Source organism: Cupressus sempervirens, chromosome 6 (assembly GCF_028749045.1).
Source record: "Cupressus sempervirens isolate cs-2001-9-10 chromosome 6, ASM2874904v1, whole genome shotgun sequence".
NCBI lineage: Eukaryota > Viridiplantae > Streptophyta > Pinopsida > Cupressales > Cupressaceae > Cupressus > Cupressus sempervirens.
The window spans coordinates 711,467,343-711,492,757 of NC_143123.1; the positions used below are offsets into that span (position 1 = coordinate 711,467,343).

General features: G+C 35.2%; 1 protein-coding gene across 1 annotated transcript; it reads right to left on the reverse strand.

Moving 5' to 3' along the window:
- Positions 1-1,649: 1,649 nt before the first annotated feature.
- LOC149554262 (uncharacterized) lies at positions 1,650-4,730 on the reverse strand. The gene is made up of 7 exons (XM_089790493.1): positions 4,334-4,730; positions 4,150-4,243; positions 3,508-3,833; positions 2,947-3,393; positions 2,489-2,763; positions 1,934-2,194; positions 1,650-1,847 (listed from the first exon to the last, which is right to left on the reverse strand). The coding sequence occupies exons 1-7, from the start codon at positions 4,728-4,730 to the stop codon at positions 1,650-1,652; spliced, it is 1,998 nt and encodes a 665-aa protein (XP_089646619.1).
- Between the last annotated feature and the right edge of the window lie 20,685 nt (positions 4,731-25,415).

Consider the following 25,415-nt stretch of genomic DNA (forward strand, 5'->3'; position numbering starts at 1 on the left):
TCCTTGAATTGCCAGGATGAGCATACCCTATCACAATATCTTAATGGTAACAGAGGGGAGATAAATTCTTGAGTTTAAATCCTAACCTTAAACCTTTTGTCCTAGGAAGTAGGGTAAGTATCTAAGTTGTTTACCTTCTGAATTTGTCAAGTGATGTAAATTTGTAATTATAACCCTTGAGGTTGATCTCGTTATCTGTACTTTATTATGGGTTTTCATATTTAGTCTTGTGGGTTTGTGATTATTTTCTGTTAAAATTTAATCAATTAAAAGAGTATTTAATGATTGAATTTAATACAAATTTTATTAATGGAATTCAAAATTTAATTATATTTAATTAATTCAAAAATTAATTAAATAAAAGAGTTAAAATTAAAGATGTAGTTAAATTTCTAATTTTGGTATAATCATATTTATTTAATTTAATAATAAAATATTTAGGAGTGTCATTTTTAAAATAAACTCTAAATATTATTAGCTAAATTAATAAATATTTTATTAAAACATCTCAAGAATTAATTAAAGAAAGAAAGAAATTAATTTAATTTAATTTAATTGCAAAAAGATTGCACATAAAAATAAAAATATAATAAAATAATAAAAGATAAAGGGCTTTTTACGTGATTGCACAAGCAAAGCCCTAAACTAGGGAAAAACTCTTTATTAGAGATTTAAAATTCATTTCTCGAGGACCGGGGATTTGGAGGAACAATTTTCAAGAAGAAGGATTTTAGAAGAAAGGGGAATACTTGCATGCTTCATGTGTTATCGTATTAGCATCAAATTTAGGTAGAATCTTATGGATTATTTGCATAGTAGTTTTCTGTTCTTCGAATTTCTATCTTCTTAGTGTCTAGATAAATATGTTTTTAGAGTTTTAAATTTGGTTGGAACCCTTGTGTTGAAATTTATTGTTCTATGTTCATGAATGCGTCTATGTTCCTCATCCCACCTCCCCTCCCCATTTCTTCTTTACCCTAGTGGCGTAATTGAGCCCAACTATGCAGCAAGTACTGTTGCTACGGTAACACTCTACTATGACAACAAACTTGCTATAGGCTAGTGGGCCTTTAAACATGCTGATGTTTTAAAAGAAAATTTAATATATTTATAAATTTTATTAATTAATATATTTTTTAAAATATAGTTTTATTAATTATTAATCAATTTAATTAATGTAGTTTTATTAACTTTTAATTAATAGTAAAAATTATTAAATATAATTAAATTTTTATTATATTATTACTTGATAATTATGGTTATTAATAATTGTATGATTTTATTAATAATTCAATTTTTTAATTTATAATAAACTAATATATTATTATTATTTATTTGGAAAAAGGGGTAAAAATTTATTCAATTAAAGCCAGATTACAAAAGGCCTCAGGCCCAAACAACCAAAACACCAATTAAGTTCTATCCTTTTCCACTAATTGCTTGAAGGTCCCACCAAGATCAGCAGGAAGGTCATCCCTATCAAAAATATCCCAACCAGCACCCCTCTCTGATGCCCATTTTGCCAAGACATCAGCCACTCCATTTTATTCACTAGGAATATGACAGAAGGAGATCCCATCCACGAAGCTACTCAAGTGAATAATCTCTCTAACAATAGAGGCAATTTGCCAGTTAGATTCATCCACTCTCTACTTATTTATCATATCCACAACTATCTGAGAGTCTGTCTCATGCACCATTCTCCTCCATCCAAGAGAACAAGCTCGCTCCATAACCACCTTAATGGCTAAAGCCTCCATCACATTATTGGAATGAACTCCTTTGTGTACAGAGAATATGAAGATAACATTGCCATCTGAATCTCTACCAATCCCCCCCACTCCAGCCTGTCCAGGATTCCCACAGAGGAGCCATAAGTGTTAATCTTTAGGACTACATCAGGTGGAGGACTCCATCTCCCCACTCTACAAACCTTCCTCTTTAGCGGCTGAGATCTCTTACTGCTAATGGTTCTGAATCCTTTATCCACTAATCCTAACTTCTTGACTATATTGAAATCACTAGGATCTACCGGCTCTGTCATATCACATTTAGTAGAGATAGTCTCCTGAAGCCTGCTTAAGATCAGCTGCCATATTTTAGTGACTCCCAAGCTTGAGTTATCAAAAATCTGACGGTTACGCTCCAACCAAAGATTCCAAAGAATGAAAGAAGGTCCAATAGCCCAGACCACCTGAAGGAATGAAGATCTTGTGGGGGGTCTGCCAAGGCTATCCCAAAATTCAGTAAGAGATTCAGCATGAATACATCTATGACACCACGCCTCCCACCACTTATGCTAGATCTCTCTCTCCAAAGGACATAAGAAGAAAATATGAGAGACATCTTCCCCATCCAACCTACATAGGGGACAGAAAGAGGGTACCTGAAACCCTCTTCGTTGGAGATTATCCCAAGTAAGACACTTTTTTTGAGCAACCAACCATAGAAAAAAATTACATTTTGGCCAAGAGGATTTATTCCAAACCTTCCTCCACCAAGGAACCTCCTGAACTTCATTACGTTGGCTATCCAACCGAGCATATCCCTGGGCCACACTGAACTTACCTTTAGGGCAAGGATCGCAAGCCAGGATGTCTTTGTCTTTAGAAGAGCTGCATAGCCTAGTAGAGAGAAGATTTACCAGTTCAACCCGAATCTCTAAGGAGCCCCTCATGGGCCAAACCTGTGGATCCTTCCAACAAGCCACCTCCATCGATCCACACCTCTTAACAGTCTTGAAGTGATCTACCATGGTCCATCCTGTAGAAGAAAAAACCTGATACAGAGGCTAAAGGTGAGGGTAGCTGGAGAGAATAGGAGGGTGGCCATCCCAAGAGTCCTGCCAGAATAACACACTTGACCCCTCATTACAGATCCAGAAAAGGCCTTCCTTTATAAGAGGAGCACCCCTTTTAAGGGTGTCCCAAATAAAGGACCCCTTACCATCAAGCTCTAGTCTAGGAATATCTTGAAACTCCACTCCTGGGAAATACTTATGGGTCAGAATCTTGGCCCAATCCTGATCTTGATTCTTGTACCACCTCCAGTATAACTTTGCTGCAAGAGCCTTGATGCCGAGAGCCATACATTTAAGGCCTAGTCCCCCAGCAAACTTAGGAAAGTAAACAGTGTCCCAGTTGACTAAGCTCCATTTAGAGGATAGGAGATTGTCTGACCAAAGGAATTGTCGTGACAAAGCATCAAAATCTTTGATAACTCCAATGGGAGGAGTTTGCACTAAACACTTGTAAATAGGAAGAGCCTGAATCACAGTCTTGAGAAGGATAACCCTTCCAGCAGATGAGAGCCACCTATGAGTCCAGTGACTCACTCTACTATGAAATTTGTCCACAAGACCTTGCCAATATTCTTTCCGTTGAGTCCCCAAAGCTAAAGGTACTCCAAGATAGATCAAAGGGAGGGATCCAACTTGACACCTGAGAATTCTAGCAATGTTGGACTGAATCGACTAAGGAGTATTAAAGAAATAAATAGAAGATTTACCTTCATTAATTTGTTGTCCCAAAGCTTTTAAATAAGTATCCAAAATCTTTCTAAAGTTTCTTGCCTCATTAATAGTAGCCAAACTCATCAGACCAGTATCATCCACAAATTCAAGGTGCGTGTATGATGGAATATCATTGCACCACTTCCATCCTTGAACAAGTCCCACATCTGTTTGAGAATTTATAAATCTACCTAGGCCCTCTGCCATAATGATGAATAGATATGGAGAGATAGGATCCCCCTGACAAAGTCCTTGAGAAGCAGAGAATAGACCAATATGTTCTCCATTAATAAGAATTGAAAAGGATGGGGAAGACACACAGCTGAGAACCCAATCCACCCATTCCATATTAAGTCCAAAAGCTAGAAGCACATGACCCAAAAAAATCCCAACTAACTCGATCATAAGCTTTAGCTAAGTCCAGCTTAATAAACATAGCCTTTTCCTTGGATAGGGCCATAGAGTGAATAGCCTCTGAAGCAATAACCACCCCATCAAGAATCTGTCTCCCACTAACAAAACCTCCATGTTCCTCAGAAATTAGAGTGGCAAGAAAAGGCTAAAGCCTCTTAGCAATTAATTTTGTGATAATTTTGTACGTGACATTACATAGAGCAATGGGTCTGAACTGGTCCAACCTGTTAGGCCCATCAATCTTGCGAATGAGAGCCAGAAAAGTAGCATTCATAGACTTGAGCATTTGTTTATTTTGATATGACTCCTGGACAACATCTAGAAGATCAAATTTAATAATCTCCCAAAACTCCTAGAAAAATTCAATGGGAAACCCGTCTAGGCCTGGGGCTTTACCTTTCGGCATACCAAAAACCACTTTCTCCAGTTCCTCAAGCATTATAGGTTTTAATAAATCTCTGTTCATACTGTTGGATACAAGATGAGGAATACAGTCTAAGATAGCCCTTGTCTCCTCCAAAGAAGCAAGATCCTCCTTAGAGAAGAGTTGAGAGAAGTAACTAATGGCCTCTAAAGAAATTGTCTCCTTGGAAAATAGTTGATCTCCAAAAGTAGAAACAAGAGAGGTGATAGAATTCCCAAACTTGCGAGCTTTAACAGTGCTGTGGAAGAAAGCAATGTTTCTATCTCCCTCCTGCAACCAGTCCACCCGAGACTTTTGCTTCCAAAATATTTCCTCCCGAAGCTCCCATTCTTCAACTTCCCTCAGAGTTGAGGATTCTTTAGACATCAATTTTGGAGTCATTCCTAGGTCCCTGATCTAGCGGGTCACACTATCCAACCTAGCTTGAGCTTCTCTCAAATGCTCTTGAAGGTTTCCAAAGCACTGTTTATTCCACCGCTTCAACCTGAACTTTACATGCTACGGTGTTTGGACTCAGCAACTGCAACTCTTCTTGCATGTTCATCCTCAAACCATTTAGGTATCTTGCTACCTTGATACTCTCAGGTTCTGCAAATTTTGACCTTAGACTTAACTTCTGAAACTCTTTTGTATAAGTACAGACATCCATATCCCTTTTTATGAGATTCTGCCTTTTCTGATGCAATTGTACCTCATAGTCTTCAGGGAGATATGTCTCTCTTATCATTGACACCATCTTCTTCCACGGACAAATTTTTCTTTTATCCTCCATTACCCTTTCTTCTTGCACAAAATTCCACCATGTAAGGGCTGCTCCCTTCATTCTGGACTTAGCCAACTTAACTTGCTGCAACTCTGAAACTTTCTCACATTCAAAATGATTCTCTAAGGCTTCAATCCATTCCAACACTAATTCAGCGTCCATCTTTCCTGTAAACATAGGTAACTCCATGGGTTTTCCTCCCAAAGCCTTTAAAGCTTTAAAAAATGGCTTCTCATTCTCAGATATTCTATCTTCTTCATTGTTGGGTACATCTTCCTCTTCTTCCATTTCTTTCTTCTCAACTACATTCTACATATATTCCAACTTACTGGCTAGTTCTGCCACTATCCCCTTCAACTCTCTATTCTCTTTCTGGATAAGTTCTTCTTGCTCCTCGACTTTCTTCACTAACTCTGCATTGGTCACCATCTTGCTTGACCCTATTGAGGAATCTTGATCAGGGGCGTTCAACATATAACTTCACAACCTACAACTCTCAAGCTCTGATACCAAAAAATGATGCAGAGTTCCATGCCTTGGAAAAACTCAGGAGGAATCACTCACTCGACTGAGTTGCTTCAAGGGACCTCTACACCCTTAGGATCAGACTAAAAACCAAACTCAATAGTTGATCATCTGATTCTCAAATACATGCATGAAAACTATCCCCTTAAAAGGAAAGACTGAATATCAAAGCCACTACAAACTGATTTCCATAAAAAATTGATATTTACAACATCATGTCATATGTTGACATGCAAGATCAAACTTGAAATTCAAATCGGCTGTCACCTCGAGCCTCTGTATTATGAATTTGGACTTCCATTTCATGTTTGATCAGATACTTATCACAATCATAAGTAATCCATCCCGATGAATAGTTAAACAAATTCACCAATCTAACTCTTAGATTCTGTGTGGCTGCATGTACTTCCTAATGTTGATAATAGAAAATCAAAATAAGGAAATAAAACCCTTTATAGATCCCCCAGTACTCTAGAACCGGTCGTAGAGAGTTATTAGTCTATCATTTGTAAGAACGACTCTTAAAATACTTATAGCTCAAGAAAATGTTCCAATTCGATTCCTTTATTATGTCCCACAAAATCTACAAATTCTGAGAAGATTTTTGACAACAAAACTTGTACACGATCTTCATAACCAGTACTGGGGTGGTTTGACACAGGTACGGCTTCCAATCATTTATCAAACCAGAACATCGATTCTTTCCAGATTTCAAATTGCAAAAGATGGAGAATACGTAAAAACACACATCCAGCTAAAAGAAACCGAAAGTCCACATCAAAAATCAAAACTTTCCATCTCTATCTACTTTGAATCCTTTCAATGCCGACTAGAGAGAAGAAACCTGAAAAAAAGACAATAAAATTTTATTTCCTTCCAATCTAAATGCAGGAAACTAATACAAAAGCTGAAACCTTCGATTCCACATGAATTCGATCTTCCTTCACATCAAAAAACTGTCTCCCCAAAAATTGACTTTTTCTCCCCATCAGAAGGAATCTAAAACATTTTTTTATCTATTCAAAGGAATAAAAAAATGTCTTCTGTCAAAAAAGAGGAAAAGATCAGAAAAGTCCTTTTTCCACCAATATTAGACAATATTTCTACCATCATAAATATTCCTGTAACTGCCGCTACTATATGTCACCAGTATTTGAACACAACTACGAATTAAAATAACTATTCTAATTTAAAATCCACACACCTAGTCCTAGGTGGCTATATCTGGAGAGCTCATCGAATTGCTACTCCAGGTATGCCACCACATGTAGGACGTTATTGAAAACATTGAAAACACACAAAAAACATAAAACATTACTTATCATGTTTTTCGCTCTGCTACTGCAACACAATCAAGAATTTCTGAACTGGTAGACCATTGACAATCCATCCAAAAGCAAGATACCAAGAACTTATCAAGCCTTTCTGAAATAGCCTCTGCCCCACTCCTTCTATTATTCCAGGTGAATATACCAGAATTGGGTTTACATCAATAAGATTCAAAGAACCAATTTTATCTCTAAGCATACTAGAAGAAGGACCCAATCGAGAAATCCTGCCCCGCTTTTCCTCTAGACTAGTAACAGCATTAAAATCTCCAGCCACAATCTAGGGAAGAAAAGGATCCAAAGATTAGAGAAAACTAATATGAGACCACATAAGAGATTTACTTGCCAAATCACTAGGAGCATAAATATTAGAGAACAAGCACCTTTCACTTGTCTCAAAATGAGAAGCCAAAACAGAGATGGAAGACCTACTCGCAATCCACCACAAGGGAGTCACCTTATTAGGATTCCAGAGACAAGAAAGACCCCCCGAGCTCCCTTGAGCACCTACTCCCTACCAGCAACCATGGGGCCAAATCTTTGGTCCACAGTTATCTAGTTCATCAACTAAAAGCTTGGTTTCCTGAATGAAAATAACATCTGGAGAATGAGACTCTATCAATCTATGAAAAACCTTTTGTCTAGGGATGCTACTCAACCCCCTCACATTCCAAGAAAGAATAATCATTTAGAAGATTATGAGAAGTATGAATCAATAGGCATCACTAACCTTGCCTCAACCAAAGTCTCACCCATCATCTTAACCTTCTCCTGATCCGACTTCCTTGCACTCTTAGAAGACTTCTCTGAGGTCCCCTTTTTAAAAGGCTTCTATTGTAAGCCTAAAGAGGAAGCAACTTTAGAGCCTTTTGTATTGTCAGGCACCCCTTTCTTGCTAGGATGGTTAGCAGCTGTGATATGTGGAGTGTCACAGGGATGCAACCCACCAGGAATATCACAACTAATCTCTTGAACCACTCCATCTAATCCAACTGGCTGGCCTTGTTCTTTCTCAGGAACCTGGACAAGAATCCCATCCTGCTATAGCTAGGATTCTAAAAAGGAACCATCACCCGGGGATATCTCAACAGGTATACCTTCCTCTTGTACCAAATTCTCTAGAACATTAAACCTATTAAAAGTACCATCACTTTGTCTATCTGTCCAAGTTCTCTTCTGCCCCTTTCCTTTATTACGTGGCTTCACTAGAATAAAACCCTCCTTATCCATAGAGGGACCATTTAGCATATGGGCCTTCCCCTTGTCTTCCTTAGGAGTCGGCATAGTGGCCAGAGATGATTGAGAAAATTTATTTCGGGGGCATTTGCGCTGTAAGTGCCCATACTCACGACAAATCCTGCATTTGAAGGGTAAAGTCTCATAGTCCAACTATTGAATCCATGAAGAAGGGCCCATACAAATTTCCATAGAATCAGGAAATGGATTATTCAGATTAACTTCCACACAAATTTGTGCATATGAAATAACCTTTCGATCTTGGGTTAGTGTGGCCGACCCGACCAATTTCCCCAACAAAAGTGATATCGAATGAAGGATGTCCTCTCTCCAAAATTCTAGAGGCAACCAAGGAAGCCGAACCCACACAGGGACTCGAGATGGGATCTCCTCAATGAAGTTAAATCCAATCTGCTAGGGTTTGATGAAAAGCCCAACCTGGTTAAAGAAGTATGGGCCTCCCTCAAAAACCTTGTTATGGTCTGACATACTTGAGAAAATAACCAAAAAATAGTTGTTGGCCACCAGAAGATTTTTCATATCCCCTTTCAGGTTCCATATCCGATGCACCCACAATTCCAACATAGGAAGAGATCAAAGCCAGAGACCCAAAAACTTACATATGAGCGCATGCTTGCCCAAATACTCCACATCCTCTGAAATCTACTTTGGCTGAATAATTAACATCAATCGATCATCAGATCACTCCAAACACCCATTCATCTTCTTGATACAGACAAAATCCTTCGATGATGAAGCATTCATCCCAGATAGAATATTGTTAGCCTTGCCTTGAGCCCTTCCCCGCAACAAAAGAGAGGAATCAACCATCACCAAATCCTTAGATAATATCTGAGATGGGACCTCTGGTTGCCCCATGAGAAAATACTAATATCCAATCACCAATCGATTAAAAGAAAAATGAAATCCACACCCTGCTATTGGCTCCACGCTGACAACCCCCCTACTGAAGGCACGGTAGACTTTGACCAGCCCCAGCCAGCCCCAACTTTGCCTGAGTGCACAAAACCCCTACCTCTCCACACAAACACAATGCTGCCTATTGAATCCACTCCCTGTGAACCAGAAATTGCGCAAGCTCCTGCACTACAGAACACCCAACACCAGGCTTAGGGCACGCAGGCCCTAGCCACTACGATTTGCCTTGCGCATGCCATCTCTCTCGTATTTTCCAATCTAAACTAATATATTATTATTTAAATTATTTTATAATATTTAATAGAGAATTTATTGTTTTACAAAAGTTAGTGGTAATTGTGTGTTCGAATTTAGAAGTGAAAATGGGTCTAGTTGTAAGGGGAAATTTGTAAACTTTATTAAAGTTGATCACTAACAATGAAATGAAAACTTGAACCTTACTATTAAACCAAAACTACATATTTTCAGAACCAAACAGAAACTACGAAACTACACTGTCAGTTGTATGCTTTCTTGTGTGTTGGGTTTGGGGTTGACTTAGAGTGTTGAAGTCTACCAGAGGCTAGGAGTTATTGTTTTTGGTGATGTTATGGCTTTGTATATGTTTACTTAATTTTGGATCAGTCCTTTTAGGATGATTGTATTGGTAAAATCTGTGACTTTGATCAGTGACATTTCATCAACTTCTAGTTGCTTGTTTAAGAACTAATGTGTGATTTATGGTCATATGAGACCTTATGCTTTTATTGAGCTTAGGGCAGGTTATTTGTATGTCATGTTGGGAAGTGACTTGCAATAGAGGCCAAAGCCCTAAAGAGGCTTCCTGGGCAACTCACTATAAATTATGTTAATAAGTGATAACATTTTAGTAGATGAGAGTAAAATGAATCAATGAGAGTCATTGTTTTTACTCACCCATGCCTCAAGTGCTATTACAAGCTAGGATAAGAGTAGAGAGGATTCTTTGTTATGACCTAGTTTCGTTAGTATGCCTTGTTAGTATGAAAGGATACTAGTACCGCGTAAAATCACTAGGGGGCTAGAGTCCAGTGAGGCTGCTAGGGTAATCTTAGAGTTGACTCATGCGATGACACTTGCCCACTTACATAGTAGATTTACTACATGTCATTGTTGCCTCTGGGTTTAGATATCATTTGTGTCTTGTTACCTTGAGTTAGATTGCTTTCAGGTTTTCCTTGACCTAGATGTTGCTTTTGATTGTTGGGAATGTTATCTTGTTTGCGACTTGAGACTATCTCCTCAATGTGGTGAGAGTGGACCATTTAGGTTCCATAAGATCAGGTGGTAGTGCTTTTTACTTTTACCATTGAGATCTGACATTTTGATGTCGTGATTGGAGTTCCCTGTTTTGTATTACCTTTCATTATGTTCTTGTGTACTATGATGGATGGTTATACTCTATTGTATTATATTTGACTTCATGGATCTTACGAGATGATGTAATCTACTTTTGATGTATATTCTTTCAACCTTTCATGTCATGTGACTTGTACAGTGGATGATTGTGCATTATGATAATTGCCAAGTGGCATTCAAGATAATTGTATATTATTTAATTGAATTCATAATTGTAGTTATTCTTTAATGTGGATGTGTTATATATTGGTTTTAGTATTAATTAAACTTAAATGTGATTCAATTCCGTAGGACCCTTAAGAAATGAAATATATTTTATGGTATGTGTATGCTATTGCTTCTGCTATATTATATATATTGTTGTTAAGTTATTATCTTTCAAAAAAAATGTTTGGCAAACTTAGTGAAACTTTAGGTTAATTTCTTGTGGGTTCCCTAGTGGGGTGTTACATGAAGGGTTCCTTCATGTTGAGTCATGTTTAAGGAAATTTTATTAATAAGTTTAAGTCTAAATTACAATATTCATAATCATAAAATGAATAAAAAAATACATAATCTCGTATACACACACACACACACATAAAACAACTGATATGATAAAGTACATTCAAATAACATCATCCACTACACATGTCATGAGGTATGCAATAATAAATACAAGTACATCAATATGCAATACATCTCGTAGGATATCAAAATACAACATACATAATGCATAGATACATAAAATGAATAGAAGTCCCCAAGACAAGAACAACCATGATAAAGGTACAACTGTATCCATGAACATTTGATAAGTGTCAATCTCTAGGGGAAACCAATGGTAAGAAGTCACTACCTCCTGATTGTGTGGTCACCTAATCAGGATTCCACTCTCACCATGTAGGGAAGATAATGAACAATCCATACACAAATAATTAAATCATAAAAAATTCTAGACAAGGAATCTTGATAGCCAAATTTACCTCAAGAGTACATAAATTACTAGTATTGAAAAGATAATCAAAGTCGAAAGGACACTCATCCAAACTAACATCACATGCCAAAATTAACGATAGATACCAAGTACAAATCAAGTATCAAAATAAAAAAGATACAACCACCTCCAAATCAATGTCAAGTGTCACAACCACAATAATCAACAGATGCCAACTATCATCAATAAAAGTAAACCACCAGTCACTAACTCCAACAATAAAAGCACCACAAATGAATAACTGACACTCATTAATAAAATTCAATTGTCAATGTGATAACTGACATTCAATAAATAAATAATAACTCACAATAAATACAACATCAAAAGTAGCATCCAACAAGTACACCACCAAAGTCAAAAATTAAAAAACCATGAAGGAGACTCAACCTACATACTATAGAGTGTCATCATATGAGCCAATTCTAAGGTTACCCTAGTAATCTCTCAGGACCTTGACCCCCTAGTGACTCTATGCGAAACCAAGATACCCTCTCGTGAAAATGAGGAAACTAGTCATACCTCTCAAGGTATCATCTCATTTCCATCATTATCCTATATAATTACTCAAGGGATGGATGAGGAAAAATCTCTAACTTTTCTCTTTAATTTATCTCAAGACATGGATCATGCCATATTTTTAATTACTATGTTATAACTTGTTACACAACTTACAATGAGTTACCCTAATAGCCACTTTGGGCCCCGACCCCCATTGCAAGCCACTCCCACAAACATGCACCTAGACTACCTTTCCAAAAATCACAAACTACAATTGTGTCTTATACCACAAAAGTAATATTGATCAAATTTGGTCCTTTAATTGACAACCCAAAAATAACATTGGTTCTCAAAACCCAAGTTCTCATCAATGCTCATCAAAAGAAATCTCATAAAAGAAATTTCATTTAAATCATAAAATACATCATGACATACAGTCAAATAATCATAAAAGAAATCTCAAAAAATGTCTCTGGTGCATATCCTAACATGGCCAACTAAACAACCCACAAAGAAAAGTATTACGAAAATAAACATCACAAGACTATAAATAAAATATTTAAGAATACACATAGTTTTTAGTCGTATGATTTAATTCCATCATTTCTCTTGTTTAAGTTTGGGTCATAAAAATGTGTTTAAAAATAAAGTAAGAATATACATGTTTGTATATATTGTTATGCTAATATACTTATTTAAATAAATAAGTATTTAAATGTCAAATATCTTTGTGCATATAAAATATCATGCAGCATTATCATGTTATTAATTTAAATAATCTCAAATCATGAAAGATTTTATTAATAACATAAATGTATATTATTATATTAAATATTAATATCAATTTCATTTGTAAAATATTAATTTGACTCCTATTTAAGTCTAATATTAATATTTACTTTTCTTTTATTTCAATATGCAACTACAAGTAACTCAAAATTGAAAATTTAAATTATAATTAAATTATTTACAATTTCTCTCATAATATTTAAATATTCATAACTAGATGATTATATAATGAACTTCATTATAACTTACCTTAAATATAACTATGTCACAATTATATATTTATTAATTTGTAACTCCTCTTGCATTAATAAATGTTTAACAAGTTATAACCAACTAAGAGTTTTTAAAAGAATTAATATTAAAAATTTATTTATAAGAAAATAAGTAGTATTTATTGTTAGAGTAATAAGATATTGCCTTATTAATTAAATCATTTTGATTTAATTATTAAGTCACTTATTATATATAATTTAATTAAGCTAAACTTTAAGCATATAATAATTAATTATTCTATTAATTATTATCATGTAGATAAGTAGGAGATGATTTCCACAGCTAGTCAAATTGTGATGTGAATATCAGGATTTAACTGTGTGATTTTGAGTCAAACTCGATGACCCATGTTTCATGAGTAGTGATTCAACATGAATCCATCTCTCATGAGAATAAATGGAACACTTAGCACTCATTGGATCTAGGTGATGCTCACAGGGGTGACCTCCCGGGAAGTCCCGGTGCTTCACCCCTGTGAGCATCACCTAGATCCAATGAGTGCTAAGTGTTCCATTTATTCTCATGAGAGATGGATTCATGTTGAATCACTACTCATGAAACATGGGTCATCGAGTTTGACTCAAAATCACACAGTTAAATCCTGATATTCACATCACTATTATCATGTAACCCAAGATTTACTTGTTAGGGTTTTGATCTCCTTTATAAGGATGATCTCTCTTTGTAATTTATTCATTTCACTTTTGATAATAGCAATATTTCTTTTTTCTCATCAAGAATGTCTCATCTATGGATCTAGCAATTCCAAACTCAATAGTTTTTTGCATCTCTCTTTCTCTATGACAGGGGTTTGCATGCAATTGATTCTTGGGAGCTGTGGGGTTGATCTTTCATCAACTCCAACATGGTATCAGAGCTCTAGATCTTCATGTCCATTTTCTACTTATGAGAAGTATGGCTTGACTTTCAAGTATGTGCTTTTTGTTTAGAGGGTTTCATTTTTTAGATTTTTTTTTTTTTGTATTGAAATTAGAAGGTCGCTAAATTTTGGTGCACTTTGAGCCCATATGGACATCATCGTTGATCTTAGAGCACCCAAAACCCCATTTTCATATAAAACTTGTCAAATTTTGGACACGATTAGAATCTAAGGCAAAAAAATTCTCCCAAATTAGGCACTTTTTTGGGACCTACATGTGATTTTTTGGCCATAACTTGCTCATCTGGACTCTGTTTTTCACAAACAAGATATCATCAGAAAGCTAATTCTGGGCTTGTCATGAAAATGTAATTTATTTGGATTTTTGATGTTTTTTGGTGGTCTATTTTGTTTGTCAAAGTCAGAATTCTATTTTGCACTCTAAGAGACATATTTTGAGACATTCTATTTCCATATTCTACTCCATGCACATCCCATTTTGTTTTTTGTTTTTTTTGCATTCTGATGGATATCTTGGTTATTTCAGGTCCAGAGATCGATTTTGTTGTCTCAAATGATTTTTCATGGGTTATACTATCTATTGTATCAGTCTTGTGTCTATTTTGATCTTTGTCAACATCCTTTCGTAGTATTTTTGCAAATGCACTAAGATAAAGTGTCACTCTATTGCATTTCAGGATCTTGCACATCTTTGTATTTTGTTGTACTCACACTATATTATAAAGTACCTTGAGGGGTTTCATGTTGGCCATATTTTTCATCTTCCTTTTTCAAGTGAGTGTTCCTTCCATGATATTAACCTCATGATGTGTTGATGATACGTGCCATTATAAGTGTTTGTACTTCTTTTGTGTTCTTGATGTTCCTGGTTCTTTTTGTAGGATATATTGTATTTAGTTTCACTGTTCATGTCTTACCTATCAACATTATGGAGGGGCTATGTTGGTTCTATTGTTTTCTTGGTTCGATGGAGTGAGTTATGTATTTAGTATTTGATCCTATGTATTAGGTGATTGTAGTGGTTGGATACATATGCATTTTGGTGAGATGGATCATTTTCCATATAGACATTCTTTATTTCCTATTTTTTGAGGCCATGGAGATACCTTTCATCTTCAATTGATCAGCTCTTCAGACTTAGTCTTCTCTACTTGGTCATGTTTGATATAGTGGAGGTTCTTCAAATTAGCAGTTTGGTAGTGTTTGCTACTTCATGCTTAAGTGGTGTTCTTCATGATCATTTTGGAATATTCTTTCCATCTCTTTTTGGAGTAGGGTTTTTCCCATGTGGTTTTCTCTATTTCTTCTCTTTTTAGATTTTTGGTTGTGCTTGGGTACCTCATCAAGCCTTTGTTGCCAAGACCCAAATTTGCTTTCAACAGTAGTTTCTAGGTTTTTAGCTACTCCCTAAGTTTATCTTAGGGCGGGGGCGGGGGGGGGGGGGGGGGGTGTTAGAGTAATAAGATATTGCCTTATTAATTAAATCATTTTGATTTAATTATTAAGTCTCTTATTATCTCTAATTTACTTAAGCTAAACTTTAGCCATATAATAATTAATTATTTTATTAATTATTATCATGCAACCTAGGATTTACCTATTAGGGTTTTGATATCCTTTATAAGGATGATCTCTCTTTGTAATTTATTCATTTCACTTTTGATAATAGCAATTTCTCTTTTTGCACATCAAGAATATCTCATCTATGGATTTGGCAATTCAAGCCTCCATAGCTTTTTGCTTCTCTCTTTCTCTGTGACAGGTGTTTGCATGAAAGTGATTTTTGGGAGCTATGGGGTTGATCTTTCATCAACTCCAACATTTATTTATTTAATTTTTGAAATAAATAAATAATATATTTATAATTAATTTTTAATAATTTTATTTTTAATTTCCAAAAGTAATAATTAATCATATTTTTTTAATAAATCTAAAAATTAAACTATATTTTTACAAAATAAAATTAAACATGCAATTATTATTTTCATATGTCTTTGATCCTCTCAAAACATGCAAGCATAATATACTTTGTTCTCTATCTTGAATGTATTCATTTTTCTCCAATTTTTCTCTTGTGAAGTTTCAATTAAGGGTTTGATAATAATAAGTTTTATAATTCTTTCAATTTAGATATGAAATTTTTAACCGTTTGCACATATCCAAGTTACTATAATAAATTAAACAACCAAAATGCAAGTACTCATAAGAACACAAAGAATATAGATCTTTTCAAACGAATTTACTACCATGGGTTTCAAACCCTACCTTAATCTGTTGCTATTAATATGGACAATCTGGTGAAACCCTTGCTAATCCAAAACTCTTGAAGCTTCCAATAATTTCTTTTGCTTCCATTCCAAAATTTTCTCCCCAAAACCTATGTGTCCCCCAAATGAACTACAAAACCTCTAATAAAGAAACATAACCCTAACTAGGGTTTCTATTCCCTAATTACTAAAAGCCACAAGCTTTATTAAATAATAATTACTTCAATTATTTAATCATTTCATGCACACTTAAAGAGCATTTTTTTTAAATATTCGAGGGAAGGCCGAGAAAAAAATGGCAGAGCGGTGGAGAGCAGGGTTTTTGAGTAGGAGGGAAGGCAGTTTCAACGAGCAAAGCCAATTTTTTTAGCAACCCTGAAGGTTTGAACCTTTCAGAAAGAATGAAGGTTTTAACTACTGGGGTAATAAAAATGGGAGATGGTAGGTGAAGGGAAGAAATAATCAAAAGTGTGTTCAATTGAAAAAAGTAGAGCTTTAGGGTGAGGGGAGATGACAAAATAGAAGAGGAAGGACCGGTAACTATGGAAACAGAAGTCATCCAGCGCAAATATTTATATTTTTAATTTAGGGTTTGGAGACATTGCAAAATGATTGAGGAAACCACTAGTAGTGGAAAACCAAGAGAAATAAAGGATTGAGGACCAACAATTGGTAAGATGCATAGTGGAAAGGGTAGTTTTAGAGCGAGGCCCTATGAAGGAGAAGAGGGGTTTTTTTGGAAAGTAATGCTTTCTTTCTAAAATGGGGAGGACCATGGCCTATAATAGGAAAGCTAAAAATGGTGATCAAAAGTGGGGTAGGGTTAAAGACTTTAAAACATTGGAGAATGAGTTTTGCATGGTAATGGTGGATCTGGCACATGATAGGGATTGGATTTTTAATGGAGGTCCATATTTCCTAGAAGGATATGGTTTTTATATGAAAGCATGGGTTCCAAACTTTGACCCTACAAAGGAAATTATAAAATAATTTTCTATTTGGGTGGGCTTGAGAAACCTCCCTCAAGAATACTAGAATGATCATTGTTATAGGATGATAGGAAATAAACTAGGTACCTTTGTTAAGGTTGTGGAAATGGTTGATAAGGAAACTTTCCAAATGTTCTTGAGAATTTGTATAATTTGGAATAATTGTCATCCTATACTAGAAATGATTGATGTTTTTTTTAGAATGGGGAGTTTGGAGACAACCTTTTTCAATAGAAGAAGTATTGGTGGTGTGTGAACAATATATATGTGAGGAACATGAGTTAGAGAAGTTTAGGCAAGAGGGGTGGCATAAGGGTAAGGAGGATGAAAGGTTACTAAATAGGTCATTAGTTTTGGTTGAAGCAAGGACAAGGATGCATGAAAGAAAGGAGGAAAACTCAAGAGTAACGACTGTAGAAATGGAAAGCATTATGATCTTGGAAGTAAGAGAAATAACTTAAAAGATAGTAAGAAGGAAGGGGGCAAAAAAAAAATTAATGAGCAGGTGGTGTGTTTAGGAAAAGAAATATCTGTTAAGGTGCAGGATGAAAGGCAAGAAGAGAGAGGCATTGAAGTTGAAGTTCAACCTAAATGTTTGAAGGGAAGAGTGAATAATAAGGAGGGGCGATGGTTGGTTGGGGAAAGGGAGAAAGGGGAAAGTTATGGGATGAAAAGAGATCCTCTGAATTTAGTTAGTAGAGAGCAAACCCAAAATATTAAAAGGGAGGTCTATAATAAAGAAGATGGGTTTTCGAATGAAGAAGTGGTGCATAGGGGAAATGAAGAAGAGGAAGACTATAGGATCTCCACAGTAGGAGAAGAAGATAGATGTGAGGTTGAAGTCTTTAAAGACATAGAAATTTCCCCAATTAGAAATTTGAAGGGGGTTTCTATAGCCTCTAGCTCCAATGAGAACTCTAATGAGGATGTTTTGGAAATGGAGGATATGTTGGAGGAGGATTACCATGGTCTAGAGGATATGATGACCCTAAAAGAAAAGAGGACCCTAGAAAAATTGGAAAGAAAGAGTCACAAAGTTCAAATTAGGGAATGTCAGAAGAGAGGAAGGAGAACACCCAATACCTTAATCTAGATAGCAAGAAGTGGTAGAGGCCAAAGTAAGCTAAAGATGGGAAGGGGGAAAATCCCCTCCTGAAAGGGATGAAGATCCTTTCCTAGAATTTCAAGAGTTGTAATGCCCCTGACAAGGTTCAGTTGATCAAGAGAGGCCTTGATAAAGTGAGACTAACTATAGTCCTTATTCAGGAAACTAAGATAAAAGTGGAGGATGTAGTAGGAGTTAAAAGGAAATTTGCTAAATGGAGTAGTTAGTGGGTAGTGGTGGAAGGAGCTTCAAGTAGTGTAAGTGTGTTATCGAAGGAAGATTTGACGAGTGTAGTGGTGATGCAAATAGGAAGGTAATTGGCAATGGCTCAAGGTAAGATCAAAGCAACTTGGGATGGAATTTAATGTAATCAATGTGTATGGGCTGGTTTAGAGTAGGGGAAAAAAGTGTTGTGGAAATCTTTATCAGAGGTAATGGAGGTCCTACAAGATGAGATTATGGTTTTGGGTGGAGATTACAATGCCATTCTCTATCTAGGGAAAAAGGCGGGGGGGAGGAAGAGGATGGAGATCAGTTAATCAAGAAGAATTCTCAGCCTTCATGACAAATAATGGGTTAGTGAATATCCCTTTTAGGAAAGGTGAATTGACATGGAATGATAGAAGACCGAGGTTTGTTAATATAGAAAAAAATTTGGGTAGATTTCTCTTAGGGGGGATTTGACACAGGTTGATTGGATGGTGGAAGCTAAAATCTTACCTATCTAGTGATCAGATCATTTTCCAATTAGGTTGAGAATTTAGGAAGCCTATTCTCTAGTTAGGTGCCCCTTCAAATTTGAAGCAATGTGGTTAAGGCCAGATGGCTTTAAGGAATTGGTAACATAGTGGTGGAAAAATACCCAAAAATTTGATGGGAATAAAGCTTTTACTGTGTTTAAAAAATTATAATATATCAAAGGGAAACTGAAGGTTTGGAATAGAGAATCCTTCCAAAAAAGAATTAAAAAGAAAGAGGAGTTGAAACTCTCTTTAAAATAATTAAGTGAAAGATTAATCCAATAGGGAATGAGGGAAGAGGACTCCTAGAAGAAGAGAAGGTGAAAAGGGCTTTTGAGGAGATCTTATCTAGAGAGGAGGTGTTTTGGCGACATAAATCTAGGGAGGCATGGCTAAAGGAAGTAGACAGAAACACCAATTTTTTCCATAACTCAGCCAAAGTAAGAAGAGCACATACTAAGATTTTCTCAGTAGTAAATTTGGATGGGATGCTAGTACATGACCCAGAGGAAATTAAGAGGGAGGCTATTTCTTTTTTCCAAGATAGGGGAAGGTTAGAGGTAGAAGAAGGGGAGGTAGAGGATGAAGTCTTGGATTGTATTCCTCATTGTGTTTCAGATATGCATAATAGAATGTTGTATGCAGAAGTGACAAAAGAAGAGGTTAAGACTACTCTGTGGAGTCTAGGCAAGGATAAAAGCCTAGGGCCAAATGATTTTAGGGGGATCTTTTTAAGATTCTTCTAGGAGTGCTTGGATGAAGAAATGTGGGAGTTGGTTGAGGAATCTAGACAAGGGGGTTTTGTTTTAAAAGAATAACACCATAGATTTAATGCCAAACAAGGAAGCATGAAGTACCTTTGAAGAGTTTAGACCTATTTCTTTATGTAACATTCCATATAAAATCATCTCTAAAGTGATTGTGAATAGATTAAAGCAGGTGTTAAGTGAGGTGATATCTAAGGAACAAAGTGGGTTTGCACCAGGGAGATTAATCTTTGAAGGTTTTTTTATAGCTCATGATATGATTCATTCTATTAGAGTAAAGAAGCTATGTAAAATGATGGTGAAATTAGATATTAGGAGAGCCTATGATGAAGTTAATAGGGGTTTTCTGTTTAAAGTTCTGAATAAGTTTGGTTTCAATGATAATTGGATTAGTTGGGTTAAAGGTTGTTTGAGCTTTGCAAGTTTTTAGCATTGGTCAATGAGAGCCCTCAAGGTTTTTTTGAAATGGAGAAAGGCATAAGACAAGGGGATCCTCTATCCCCCTTTCTCTTTATTATTTTAGCTGAAATGTTGGGGAGATTGATTAGTATTAAGAGAAATAGAGGCCTTTGGAAAGGTGTGAAAGTGGCTAGGGGTGTTGAAGTTGTATCCCACATTCAGTTCATAGATGAACCTTCTTAATAGGGTAAACTTTAGAGCAGGAAGCTAGAATGATGAAGTGGACACTGGAGTTATATGGGAAAGTTTTAGGATAGAAGATTAATTGGGCAAAATTAGAGATTTTCTTCTTTAATACCCCTATAAGTGAAAAGGTGGCTATCTATAGAATCCTTAATATAAAGCAAGGGTTATTACCAAGAAAATATCTAGGGATCCCATTGTTCCAAGGTAGAAATAAAGGTAAAGTGTGGAAGAATTTAGCAGAAAAGTGCTTTAAAAAGATGGAAGGGTGGAAGGGTAAGTGGATGTCATTGGCAAGAAGAATTTTAATGTTAAAATCATTAGTGTTTATAGTCCCAAATTTCTCAATGATGTACCTTAAAATTCCAAAGAAGGTGATCAATTGTGCGGAAAAATAGATGCATAATAAAATCCCTTTGTTAAGATGGGATAAAATATGTAGACTCTAAAAGAATGGGGGAGCAAGAATTAGAAACTAGAATCTTATGAATGTGGCTTTAGGTGCTAAATTAGTGTGACAGATGGTCTCAGATACAAATAAGATGTGGACTAAGATTATAAGGGGAAAATATCTAGACTCTAATGACGAAACAAGGATCTTAACAGTCCAAAATCCCTTAAGAGGTTTATCTATATGGAACTTTATAATATCATGTCAACATGTTATAACAGATCACATTTCTTGGAAGATTGGTGATAGCAAGCAAGCAAATTTTTGGGAGGATTCATGAAATGGATATCAGGCTCTAACTGAAGAATGTCAGGATGAAGACTTAAAACATAAATTATGTGTTTTTTGGGGTGGAAAAGCTAGAGATTACTTGATTGAAAAGGAAGGATTTTTTTGTAAATTTTGGAAGTGGAAGGATTGGAGGGTGGAGGACCTTTCCCATAGACAACAAAAAATCCCTAAAAATTAATTTTTCTTGAAGGAAAGTTTGTGTTATTGCTAGAAAGGACAAGATTAGATGGTGTGCTATAGCTTCAAGATAGTTTTCTATAAGATTAGGCTATGAGCTGATAGAAAATAGAGGGGATGCTAGTTTTGAAGTAGGTGATTAATGTTGACATAAAGATATTTTTCCTAAGGCAAGGATCTTTTCTTGGTTAGCTATCCAAGGCATAATTTTGACTAGGGAAAGAAGAAATAAATTAGGATTTCAAGGCCCAACTAAATGTGTGATGTGTGGTAAAGAGGAAGAATCAGTGGATCATCTACTATTACAATTTGAGGTAGCAACAAAATTCTGGTGTTATATCCAAGGAAATTTGGGTTGGTTGGGGCCATGGAATTTTTCTTTAGTTGATTTCTTTATATCATGGCCAAGAATGAGCAAAAGAAATATGTTGGAAAGTGTGTGGAGGATAAGTCCATCAATTGTAATATGGGAGGTGTGGAAGGAGAGAAATAGAAGATTCTTTTTGGAGTTGTTAGAATATGTGGAATAGCTCCTAAGAAGGATTGATCACTCCATTGAAGAAGTAGTTGGTGAACTGGTTTTTAGGAAGGATTTGTTAAAGTGTATTTTTATGAGAGAAGATAGAGACATTCAAAAGGAATGGCCAAGGATTAAAATTAGATAGGCTAGAGTGATAAGTAGGGTTAATTCAAAGAAGGAATAGAGACAAAATGTAATGTGGAAAGCTCTAGAGGAAGGATGTTTACAGGTTAATTTTGATGGTGTTGCAAGGAGTAACCCTGGCAAATCAGGGGTGGGTTACATAGTAAGGGATCATAATGGAGAGACTTTGGCTATAGGGGCAAATAAATTACCAGATGTCACTAATGACGAAGAAAAATTCCAAGTAGCTTTATTGGAAATCCAATGTGCTAAGAAGGTGGGGGAGGGGTTAAAGTAATTATAGAAGGGGACTCCATGATGGTGGTGCAAGCGATCAAAAGAAATTAGATTTTGATGTGGCACTTAGAAATTTTTTCAATATCTGTTAATGAGGAGTTCAAAATATTGGAAGATTTTAAATTATGTCATGTGTATACAGAGGTTAATGGGGAAGTAGATTAGTTATCAAAATAAGCGGCAAATTTCTTGGAGGTGGGAGCATAATGTTTCGAATGGTGTAGTTGTTGGTAGGGGGTTTTGAGTGATGTTTGAAAGTTAAGAAATAAAAAGCTAAAACTATCTTTTAAAATGATTAAATGGAGGATGATGATCAAAAAGATTATCAGATGGTGTAATGAGGAATGATTTGGGTGATCTGAAATCAATTCCTGTATAATGAAAAGGTGGGCTAAAAAGTAAAGGACATAATGATTAGACATTGTTGGAGAATGGGACAGAGTGCAAAAAGTGAGCTCAGAGAAATGCTATAAAACAAAGTGAGTTGTAAATTTTCCTTTTAACAAACTAAAATAGTAAAGTGCCAATCTAGTGAAAGTGGTAGGCAAGGAAAACAATTGAGGGCAGATATGGAAGCTACCTTCACCTTTTAGACGGCTAGACTACATAAGGCTCTTTTTAGTTAGGTCCAAAATCCGAGATTGTGGTTGTTGTTTCAATTCCCATCACAAGGTGTTTTGGAAGTGGTGAAGGGAATGGTTGGAGAACTATTCCAAAATATGACCCACCATTGGAAAATTAATGTGGATATTGATGTAATGGTGATGGCTTGGGGGTTCGAATTGGCTTTCTTAGAAGAATTTGTGAAATCGGTGATGAAGGCACCATTCCCAAAAGACTTGATTATGGAGATTGACTCCTTGTTGGAATGGGCATGGCCGAGGAAGGGCTTTAATTATAGTGAATGCTTCTAGATGAAGAAGAGGGGAAAAGTGAGGGAAATTTGGTTTTATTTTATGGCCAACTGGGGTGGATAAGAAAGCTTATAAGGAAAAAATATGAATGGAATGGCTAAGGTTGATGGAGAAGATTCACTCTTTCAAAGATAGGGATGGACGAAACGTAAAGGGGTTCCTAGTCTCCCATCCATGACGTCGGTGAACTCCAGGAAGCAAGAAAAGAAGAATGGCAATGAGGGTTGTGATCCCCATAAAAGAGTAAGCTTTGAAATTGAAGGGTGACCAAATTTTGCTTTTTACTCTTCGATGAAATCCAAAGGAAATTGGTCCAACATTTTTGGGTTTCAAAGTGGTTTTTTTGAGGTGGCAAGCTTCTCATAACGAATGAAAAAGGAAATCAAAAAGAAAATAGTGGAGGGTTGAGAGCCTACAAAAGAAAAAGAAAAACTAAAGCTATGGGGACAGGATCATGCCAACGTGAATCAAAATTCATGGTAGCAAAGGATAAACAAAGGATATAACTACCAATAGGAAACCTTTGGTGTGAAAAGTGGGCAAAGGTGCGGCGAAAGCGAGGAATTCCTACAGAAATTGAGCAGAGCTGAAGAAGGGTTTGATGTAGGGTGTTTGTAGAGATTTTCATATAAATTTATGTAAATTTTTGATATAGTAATATGTAGCCTTTGTAAGCCCCAATTAAATGGGCAATAGATGAAAATATGTGTTGGATAGACGTTAGATGAAGGTGCTAAAAGTTGTAAATGGGTTTTGTGGAAAGGCTATTGTTTTCTAGCCTCTATATGTATCTATGGAAGTTTATAATAAATAAAATATTACTACCGACCAAAAAAAAGAACTTTTTAAATTAAAATATTCTTTTATTTAACATAATTCGTAAGGCTTCAGTCATTTATCGATAAAAAATTAATAATTATTTGACTAAAAAATAGATATGAGAATATTTAAACTAAAGCACATATTTAATTAATTTCTTATTAAATAAATATCATCGTATTTTAATTTCTCTTTATCCAAATTTCTAAATTAGACTTCCAAATCAAGTCTTTTAAATTAAAGCACATATTTAATTCATTTTCAATTAATTAAATATTCTCATATCTATTTTTTAGTCAAATAATTATTAATTTTTTATCAATAAATGACTGAAGCCTTATGAATTATGTTAAATTAGTAAAGTTATGAGAATCTTCATTCAAATGGGCACTGGTAGGAAAGAACGGAAAAGAAAACCTCCAGTTTAGCCCGGGACCTAAGTCCAATACAACTCACATATATGAAAGGGGTATACCGCAGTTTCAGTACTAGACAAAGGATAAACCCTTCTTTACTAAAATATTTGTCTTATGCTCCATACCATGTTTAAATCATATTGTTTTATTTGAAGTTGTACACAAATTTCCTCAATATCGTGGGTTCTAGAGAAGGCATTTTTTTCCCTTATTTCTTGACAATTTGGTTAAAACAAAGATCTGATTTTGATGCTACTTAGTATTTGAATCCTAGAGTGCAACCTCTTAAGAACCATCTCAATTATAGATTGCCTTTTTTATGTAAATTTCCTCCATGACTTCTTGCATCTTAAGAACACTTTAAGCTAACATTGAACATTAGTCCTTAAAAGCCATTATTATTCTATTATCTAAGCATCATGCCCCCTTTTTAATTATTGCTTCTAAGAATGATCTAGGAATTTACCATTTTAATTTTCTTTATCCATGTTTAACTATTTTAATAAAACTACTTTAATCTACAAAAGTGGCTCTTACATATTTTGATACTAATATTCGTCCACACATTAATCTAAAATCTAGGGTATCAACAATCTATATATAATACTGTTATTTTACTTTATTATTAAAGTAAGTTTAAAATGAGAATTAAATAAAGAAAAGTAAACTCAAGAATATTTCAATGAGAAAGATTGAAAAGTATTTTATATTGTTCTATTCAAGTATGTCTTTTGTGCTAATGAGATGCTTTAATTCTAGTTTTTCAGAGATATTTTATTGATATTAGATGAAATGAATGCAATAAGATTCATGTTAGATTTCTGATATGCTTAGTAGTATAAATAATTAAAAAGGCATTTTTAGAAATTCATCCTTTTGAAAATATAATTAAAATAGAGAGCACTCAATATTTTTAACCATCTTACCTTTAATAAATCCT

Bases quoted from the DNA above. Each gene is read 5' to 3' on its own strand.
- LOC149554262 (XM_089790493.1), bottom strand. From the start codon at position 4,730: ATGACTCCAAAATTGATGTCTAAAGAATCCTCAACTCTGAGGGAAGTT. The intron at 4,244-4,333 runs GTATGCCGAAAG...TTGATCTTCTAG, and splicing joins ACTGGAGAAAGTGGTTTTTG to ATGTTGTCCAGGAGTCATAT. The intron at 1,848-1,933 runs GTTTGTAGAGTG...AATCCTGGACAG, and splicing joins CTCAGCCGCTAAAGAGGAAG to GCTGGAGTGGGGGGGATTGG.